Source organism: Lathyrus oleraceus, chromosome 4, assembly GCF_024323335.1.
Source record: "Lathyrus oleraceus cultivar Zhongwan6 chromosome 4, CAAS_Psat_ZW6_1.0, whole genome shotgun sequence".
In the NCBI taxonomy this organism is placed as follows: Eukaryota; Viridiplantae; Streptophyta; class Magnoliopsida; order Fabales; family Fabaceae; genus Lathyrus; species Lathyrus oleraceus.
In genome coordinates, this window is record NC_066582.1 from 86,300,121 (window position 1) to 86,310,168 (window position 10,048).

At 33.8% G+C, this 10,048-nt stretch overlaps 1 protein-coding gene across 1 annotated transcript; it reads right to left on the reverse strand.

Annotated features, from left to right (window-relative positions):
• Positions 1-6,680: 6,680 nt before the first annotated feature.
• LOC127073569 (F-box/kelch-repeat protein At1g55270) lies at positions 6,681-9,615 on the reverse strand. Its single transcript, XM_051014743.1, has 2 exons — positions 8,986-9,615; positions 6,681-8,505 (listed from the first exon to the last, which is right to left on the reverse strand). Exons 1-2 carry the CDS (start codon positions 9,010-9,012, stop codon positions 7,246-7,248), a joined length of 1,287 nt encoding a protein of 428 aa, XP_050870700.1. The 5' UTR covers positions 9,013-9,615; the 3' UTR covers positions 6,681-7,245.
• Positions 9,616-10,048: the final 433 nt, after the last annotated feature.

The window sequence follows — 10,048 nt, forward strand, 5'->3', positions numbered from 1 at the left end:
TTTTCAAGGGCGATGAAGGCGTTGCTAAATATCCAAGAGTTTGGAATGATTCTGAAAGCGAGGAACATACTTATTTCTTCTTTAAGCGCAAACATGTTCTACTTAATTCACATCATACGAGTGCTAAAGGTATGTGGGACACTCTCTGAACTCTTTATGAGGGAATGAGGGAATGATGGAATGAATAACGTCAACGATTCTAAAATTAATATGTTTACAGAGGAGTTTGAACTACTTCGTATGGAACCCGGATAATCTGTGGATTCCATGCAAACTAGATTCCCCAATTTAATCAAAAACTAAGAAATTTGGATAAAATATTTCCTAACAAAGATTTTACTAACAAAATATTGAGATCTATGTGCCGGGAGTGGAAACCAAATATCACTACTATAAAAGAATCAAATGATTTCAGTACTTTGGATATTACAAAACTATTTAGAAAGTTAGCCAATCATGAGAATGAGCTAAAATGACTCGCCCTAGCGAAGTAAGGTAAAAAAGAATAGAGAAAGGTAAAGAAGAGAAACAAGATATTTCTTTGAAAGCTTCATCATCAAAAGGGAAGAAGTCAAAGGAAGAAAGTGACAACTCTGATGAAGAAGCTTCCAAAAAGGAAGAGATGAGTTTATTTGTCAGATGCTACAATAGATATCTAAGGAGAAACAAGCTCAAGCATACCGACAAAGGTCTAGTAAATTTCATAAATACTCACCAACCCAAGAAAGATCACAAGAAAAATGATGATGATATCACATGTTACAAGTATGGAAAATTGGGATATTATAGAACCATATATTCATGTCTCACCAAACATCATAAAAGTAAAGACAAGGAATTCTACAAGATGAAGAGAAAAAGTTCCAAAGGTCGTAAAGTCTGCATCGCGTGAGAAGAAGAAGATGAAAGTTCCTCCTTCAATTCTTGCTTGAGTTCAAATGATTAATGTGTCAACTTTTATTTGATGGCACATAATAAAGGTGAAACGTCAAAGGTATATAATTCTGATCATGATAATGAGTATTCTTATAGTGAATTGTCGAAAGCATTCAATGACATGTGTGGGGATTCTATAAAAGCGTTTAAGAAAATTTCTCTCTAAAAAGAAATGATTTTAAAAATTTAAGAGGAGATAAATCCTCTTAATTGTGATTTAGAATCTCTTAAGGAATCACATATATCTCTAATGGATGAGTGTTGTAATATTTCAGATACTTTAGTTGAAAATATGGAAGTTGTGGAATGTGTTGAGTGTCCAATTTTAAAACTTGAAATTGAAACTCTCAAGGGACAACTAACACATGCTACTTCATTATCTTGTACTTGTTCTAGTTTTTCGAGTGAAAGAAGGAAGGTTTTTAAAAGAAAAAACCTCATGTCACTAAAAAAATAGAAGAAGCATTTCATCTAAAGCTATTTTCCATTATTTTGGAGATAAGGGTCACGTTAGGCCTCATTGTCATGTTGGGAACGTTCTAGTTTCCAATGGAAAAATGACATGGATTCATAAATCCAACTTAACTAACCCTAAAGGACCCACTAGTTTGGGACCTAAATTGCCTATTTGAATTGTCACAGGAAATTCTTGCCTCCACAAAAAGATTATGATTTCTAGATAATGGATTTCAAGACACGTGATGGGATATGCTTCCATGTTCATCAAGTTCAATGATAAGCAAAGTGGTATGTCACGTACAGAGACAATGCGAAAGGTAGAATTATTGGTGAAGGTGTTGTGAGAAATCACTCCATAATTACCATTGAAAATGCGCTTTTAGTCAAAAGGCTTAAACACAACTTACTTAGTATTAGCCAATTATGCGACAAAGGGTATTATGTAGTTTTTGATACTCTTAGTTGTATAATTGAGCATAAGACTACTAAGGACCTTGTGTTTAAGGGTTATAGGATTGAAAATGTCTATATGCTTGATCTAGATGATGTGTCAATGCATGGAACTAAGTGTTTGGTATCCAAGAGTGAAGATTCTTGGTTATGGCATAAACGCTTAAGTCACGTGCATTTTGACTTGTTAAATAAAATAACATCCAAAAATTTAGTAGTTGGTCTTCCTAAAATAAAATTTTTAAAAGACAAATTATGTGATATTTTCCAAATGGGAAAGCAAACAAGATTTTCATTTAAACCGAAGAAGGTTATCTCAACATCAAAACCTCTCGAGCTTCTCACTTAGACTCGTTTGTCCATTTGCGGACAAGAAGTTTAGGAGGCAACTATTACAGATTTATGATTGTTGACGACTACTCTAGATTTACTCGGACGTTGTTTTTAGACCATAAGGATGAAACCTTTGAGGCTTTCGTTGATTTTGCTAAGCTTGTCCAAAATGTTTTTGGTTTTAAAATCACCACTCTTCGTAGTGATCATGGCGGTGAATTTGTTAACCATCAATTTCAAAACCTTTGCACTGAAAATGGAATTGCTCATAATTTCTCATGTCCGAGAACTCCGCAGCAAAATGGTGTTGTATAGCGCTAAAATAGTGTTTTGGAAAAATTGACCCAGACTATGATAGATGAAATGAGCTTACCTAGTATTTTTGGGTGGATGCGATTAATATTGCATGTCATGTCTTAAACAGGGTGATCATTCGATCCATCCCAGAGAAGACACCCTATGAGATACTTAAGGGTAGGAAACCTAATATTTATTATTTTTGTGTTTTCGTTGATAAATGCTTTATTTTAAATAACGAAAAGAAGAATATTGGTAAAGTCAATGCTAAATCCGATGAAGGTATATTCTTAGGGTTTAGAATCATAGAATTACTTCTGTAGAAGAGTCAATTCATGTTGCTTTTGATGATTCCTCACCCCAAAAGACATGGAAGGATATTTGTTTTGATGTTTCAGGTGTAATAACGAAAAAGCTAATCGACGACAAAAGTTCCAAAGAGGATCCTACTCATTCCACAAAGGATGAGGACATTATGGAAGATACAGAGGAAAGCTTACATGAGGATGAAAAATAAGAGACCTCGACCCAGCTGCCTCAAAATTGAACAATCGCAAAGGATCATCCGTTAGATCAAATCCTGGAAGACAATAAAATAGGTGTAAGTACTAGGTGACAGGTTAATAATTTATGTAAGTACTCTACTTTCATTTCTCAAATTAAACCTAAATCGATATTCGATGCTTTACTTGACGAGGGATGGCTACTTGATATGCAAGATAAACTAATCAAATTTAAATGTAATGATGTTTGGGACCTTGTTCCACGTCCGGTTGACAATATCATCATTAACATAAGATGGATATTTAGGAACAAGATTGGTGAAAATGGTGTAATTATTAGAAATAAAGCAAGATTAGTGACAAAAGGATATAATAAAGCTGAAGGAATAGACTACGAGAAGACTTATGCTCCTGTACTTCGTCTAGAAGCTATTAGACTCCTTTTGGAATTCGCTTGTCGCCTAGACTTTAAGCTTAACAAATGAACGTTAACTATGCTTTTCTTAATGGCCATATAAACGAAGAGGTGTATGTCTAATAACCCTTGGATTTTGAGAATCACGATAATCCTAATCATGTTTCTAAATTGAAAAGAGCCATATATGGTCTCAAACAAGCTTCTAGAGCTTGGTATGAATGATCAAGTGGATTTTTGATCAAATAAAGATTCAATCGTGGGGAAGTCGATAACACTTTATTTATAAGACATAAGGAAAAAAAATTCTCTTAGTTCAAATATATGTAGATGATATTATTCCCGGATCTACTAATGAATCTCTTTGTTGAGAATTTGCAGGTTGGATGCAGGGAGAATTTGAGATGTCACTTATGGGAGAGCTAACATACTTCTTAGGATTGCAAATCAAGCAAGCTAGAGAAGGCATTTTCATAAGTCAAACGAAATATTGCTTAAATCTTATCAAGAAGTTCGATATAAAATATTCGAAGGGTATCTCAACACCCATGACCTCAAATGTGCTTATTGACAAAAATGAAAGACGAGTGGATTTTAACGTAACAAAGTACAGAGGTATACTCAAATCCTTACTCTATTTAACCGCAAGTAGGCCAGATATCATGTTTAGTGTGTGCATGTGTGCTAGATATCAAACATCACCTAAGGATTCTCACTTTAACATCGTAAAACATATTTTGAGGTATCTTAACGGAACCCCCATCACGGTCTTTGGTATCCTAAAGGTAGTGCTTATAGCTTAGTATGTTTTCGTGATTCCAATTTTGTGGGATGCAAGTTGGATAGAAAAAGTAATAGTGCTACCTGTCACTTATTTAGAAGCTATTTAATTTTTGGATACAGTAAGAAACAACATAGTGTTGCTCTTTCTACCGCCAAGATTGAATATGTAGTCGCTGGTATTTTTTGTGTAAAAGTCTTATGGCTAAAGCAATAATTACTAGACTATGATTTAAAACTTGGTTGCATTCCGATTAAATGTGATGATACTAGTTCAATAAGCCTTACTAAGTATATGATACTTCATTCACAGACCAAACACATCGAGATCTGACACCATTTTCTCAGAGATCATGTGGAAAAATGAGATGTTATTTTTGAATACATTGACACTAAAAGTCAACTTGCTGACATTTTTACAAAGTCATTATCATCGGATCCTTCCCTAAGATTTGTAGGGATTTTGGAGTCTTAGACTCTTCACGCCTTAAATTGAATGATGATTTTGTTTAGTTTCATTTGCTATATATTTTGTTTTCACTGACACTATTTTGTAGCAAATAATAACTTTTACCGAACTACAATGATATGTCTCTTTAACTCTTGTATCCGGTTTATATCATTCTATGTGTTTATTCTAGAGATGTGTGTTGGTTTGTTTATATCCTCCTTATCTTACTCATTCATATCAAACTTATGTTTTTATTGTTCTTGTTTGCATTTAAGTCTTTTTAAATGTGTGAACATTTGTATACTTGTCCATGTATTATTTATGATTGTTATTTATGGTTGAAGAGGTGAAAATTCTATCTTGGAAGTGACTTTGATTCAAACCGAGCAGGATGTTCGATAACATCTCGTAGTGGTTCACGCATACTAGAGGGTGTCTTGGAGTGCTGTTTGATTGCTGACAGGTATTTTGGAACAGGTGTTTGGTGCAGTTTTGATGGGGATAATGGTGGTTGTCGTGTGCAGGATGACCATCAAAAGGAAGGTGCCGTCGGTATTGATATATAATGCATTTGGAGGAGAAAGCTGTTAATTTTGTCGCTCCAATTTTAGTCTAGGTTGGAGGTTTTCCAATAGGTGGCAGTCCTTGAGTTGTATCCCTGATTTATTTAATGTTGGTGTCGCAGATCTGCTATGTTTTTTTTCTTTATCGCTGCAGACAGGTCGTTTATCTTGAGTGATGATCCTGCGGCTTCGGCGGTATTCGGTTGATGATAGTCTTGGCCGGTAGTGCATACTGATACACTTCTTTTAACCTAAGTCATGGTAGTTCAGGTGGAAGCATTGGTTTCTAATTGTCCTGATTTTGATAATGGATGATGAACCGCACTGAATCAAAACCGCATTTATAGGTGGTCATTTCAATAAAAATGTAAAAAATTTCTAAAATGGTTTCAAATTAATTTAAAACTAGTTTATAACCACTTCGAGTTTATAAACTAGTTTATAACCACTTTGTGTTTATAAACTAGTTTATAATCAGTTTGCAATTATAAACCAAATTTATAATTTGAATTTTTTAAAATTTTTTTTTTTAATTTCATAAAAAATAATTAATTTAAAATTCTTTTTTTTTATAATTTTTGAAAATATTTATTTAAAAAAAAACTTTTATTTACAAAATTTAAATTAAATTATTTATTTTTCCAAAAAAAGTAAAAAAATCGGATTTTTTAATAAAAATTTCTGGAAAAAAATCATTTTAATTTTAATTTTTCAGAAAAAAAATCCAGAATAATTTTTTTTTCAGAATACAAAATATTTTATTTTCAGATTGTTTTTCTAAAAAATCTATACTTTTTTTTAATTTTCTATAAAATATTTTTAATTTTTCATAATTACAAATATTTTTTAATTTCCATTTTTTTTTGTTTTCACTCTCAATAATTATTCTTCTTATAAAAAAATTATTTATATAATTAAAATAATTTATAAAAGAAAATTGATTATGAACCGATTTTAAACTGAATTAGAATTGTTTGATTTAAATGGTTCAATTCATTAACCATTCAATTATTTTATGATGTAATGCAATTTAATTTAATAATATAATTTGATTAACCAAATTTTTGCATACCCCTAATAGACATAGATAAGTGGTTGTTATTTTAGCTTTATGTGGTTGTGGGGTTTTATTGAGGTTAGCTTGTATTATGGTTGTGTTGGGTGCTGCAGCTTTTAGCTAGATTGAGGAATTTTTCTTTCCCGTTTCATGTTCTATGGAGTATGGTCTTTTCGGTTTTGTATGCTATCAATACTAAATACCATTTAATGCCTCAGCCTCCTTCAGTTCTGGTATGCACGGATCAATTTCAATGATGTTTATCGAAGTTACTCCAAGAGTTGTTGAAAAAATCATCATCATAAATAAATTATCCTCTTAGTACTAATAATAATCCACATCAAGACAATTCAGCTGTGGCATTAGGCACCTAACCCAACCTAATGCATTCATTGCTTGCATATCTAACACGTGAAGATACATACATACTTAGACATCACTAAAAAATATATTCATTCACTCACAATCCAACCACAATTTAGTCAAACATGATAGTAAATGTTTGCACACTCCAAACTAGACTTTGAAGGTTGCAATTTTTCATCCAAAAAGACTTTTATCATATAGTACAAAAAACATAAGGCTAGTCAATACCACTTTTACACGTATAAGATTATGCATTGCAAGAGTTGTAAATATATAATTTAGAGTTGACAAACATTTGGTAGTCACAGCAGAAAATGAGGGTGAAAAATACATAGATGAGTTTTACATGAAACTTTATATTCAAAACTTGTTCTTGAATTTTTCACCCTCAATTTTATGAGAATACCAAACTGACCCTGAGTCTTCTTTATGTTATACATTGTTTGCAACAACATAAAACAAAAGGCTAATGATAAACCATGAGACATGGTGAAATATATCACCTCTCGCGAGGAAGGGTTTAAGATGGAATGCGGCGTTGAACTGCACTACGGTGTTCTGGTAAGATTTGACGAACCTTTTCATGTATAGGATCGTGATAAAATTCCTAGAAGATTTTCAGCACTATGCAACCTTTAAGCTTGAAGAACCTGGCTGTGAACTATGTGAGTTTTGAGACGGTTTCTACCAGCAAGGCTAGATAACAGATTTGTGACCAAGGTTTTGAACTGTCCTTTCCCTGCAATAGTTTCCCATAACTGTTCAGCAGAAGATCCTTTCAAATCTTCGAGTTTTGAAACATCAACTAGAGAAATGCTCATATTATTCCGGATAATACAGAGTTTCCCGTTGAGGGGGATGAGGGCTGCAGCCTCCAAAGCCCGTGAGCTTCCCAAATGCATTCTACTGTCAATATGCTTACTCCACGAGTCAGTAGCATTGTCGTAAACCCTAAGTTTGCAGCCATCCTTGCAGTCTAAAGCATAAAGCTTTCCGTTAAGAGTAGTGCTAGGGTTCCTCCAGCCAGAAACCATTCCGTTTTGAACAGGGCACCAACTATCATTCTCTGGCTGATAGACCTCGCTAAGAACCTGTCGATGAGAACCAAGTCCCTTAAGGAACCACTTCCTGTCATAGACAACTCCAATGAAAGGAACCATTGCAGTGCTCATATCTGAAATAAATGACCATCGGTTTTTGTTGGGATCGTACACTTCAGCTGATCTTAAGGACCGGTGCACGCCTTCATTCTCCCCACCGGCCACAAATAAACAATTGTTTATAACACAGGAGCCAAAGAAGTGCCGCCTACGAAGCATGTCTGGGGCACGGTGCCATTTATTTGTTCGAGTACTATAAAAAATTACGCGTCTCATGGATCCCTTAAGAGGGTCCTTCCCACCAAACAAGTATAGGTGACAGCCATTCAGAACAGCACATCCAAAACCAAGAGCTCCGGAATATTCTTTAGGAACAGGCGGCAGGGGCTGCCATTGTTGGTATACAGGATCAAAAGCATGCCATGAGATTTTCCCATCTCTGTCTCTCTTGATGACATATATCCACTCTTCTGCAAGTCTAAGACTCTTGCGCAGAGAGTAAAAGAAGTTACCAACCAAAAGTCGATACCATCTTTTGCAGACTAGCCGAAGTTTACGATGTTCAACACGAGGGACTCGGATTAGGCAAGCAATAGCAAGATCGTCCGGGAGTCCTGGTAGTAACGGGGATTGATTGCGGCTTCTGTCACCACGTGCTGGCTTGTTCCTAGTAGGGTGAATAGACGGTTTTATATCAGGCCGAAGACATAGCTTGGTTCCAGGAACATACTTCTTTGCTCCAGCAACAGTTCTAAGGCCTGTATCTACTCTACATAAACATGCAGTAGTATCAACCTGCACACACACGCGCATGAAGTTAATCAAGTTATGATTTCTGAACTCAAGCACGTGATATAATCTATATCTCACCATTTTAAACAAACAAAATCGAAGAATCAAGAATCAGATATTGAACCTATAGGAACATGAATCTCAGCAATTCAAAGAAATTGACACAGATATTGAACCTGGCCCTCATTTCAGTGAGGTTCAAATGGCAAAGATAGAATAGAACACAAGAGACTAACAGAAGAAAATTTCAATGAGTAATGGCATTCAACTTTCAATACATCAAAACCTCAACACCTTATAACAACCAGCTTATTCAAAATCAACCCCTAAAATCCTCCCTTAATCCCCACAACAACAACCTAAAAAAGTTATCACTGAAGCTCATAAATAAATCTAAAGCTCTTCTGAAACAACACATTAGGTAAGATAAAACTCAACAATTAGATCAGTAAAGAGATTAAGAAAATAGTAAAAGCAAATTACCAAAGGAGGTTGAAGAACTCTATCCATTTTCCAGAGCTTCAATGGTTCAATAAAAAAAGCACCTCAAAAATCAAGTCTTTATCCCTCAAACACCATACCCAACACGAAATTAGAGAGAATCAAGCTTCATAAGCCAACCCTTTATTGGGATTTATTTCATAAAGGAATTTGAGCTACACTTTCCAACTCAAATAACATGATCAAGAAAACCCAAGTGGGGTATAAAAAACTCCAAATCGAGAATTGCGAAAGAATCAAGTAAAACAAAATACCCTAATTCTTATCTTGTGAGCTCAAAAAGGGGTAAAAACAAGCTAAATGCGATACAGCACAAAATTGAGAAGAAAGGGTAAGCACTGAAAGAGGTAAAGATGCTGTTTTGATTGTTAGGATGAAATATCAGTGGAGTTTAGGGCCCATGGCCAGAACGGCACAAGGTACCAAGAATAAGAAGAAGAGAGATTGTAGAAGTAGAAGAGAGGGTAAAAATAGAAAATTGGAAAGGATTGAGGAAAAGGAAGAACATTTGACAAGTTGGGAATTTGGAAGATAGTGTTTTGTTTTTTTTGTATGGAGAGTCAAAACTGTGAAATATACAACAACAACTACTAAAACTCAGTGGTGTTTGAGTTGAATATTAGAGCAAAAGACTAACAAAAACAAGGGAACAATAGATTGACATACCAAAATACTATGGACCCACTTTTTATGAAAGATGTTTTTCCAAACCATTTTATTTAATTTATGTTTGGTTTCACTTTATAGAATTCATTCTAAGGCTTTTTTTTTTCATTCGAAACATTTTAATTTATATATATATATATATATATATATATATATATTCCCTCCGTTCTTAAAAATCATTCTTCTTTAATTGTCATTTACAAAGTTCAAGATATTATTAATTATATTTTGTTAAAACTGAGTAGATAATTATTATAGAAAAAAAAAATGAATGTAATAAATAATTAATGGTATTATATGTAAAATGAGAATTATTGTTGAAAAAGTAACAATAATGATTAATTTTATTGTTATGCATAAAAAGTCAAAAAATAACACT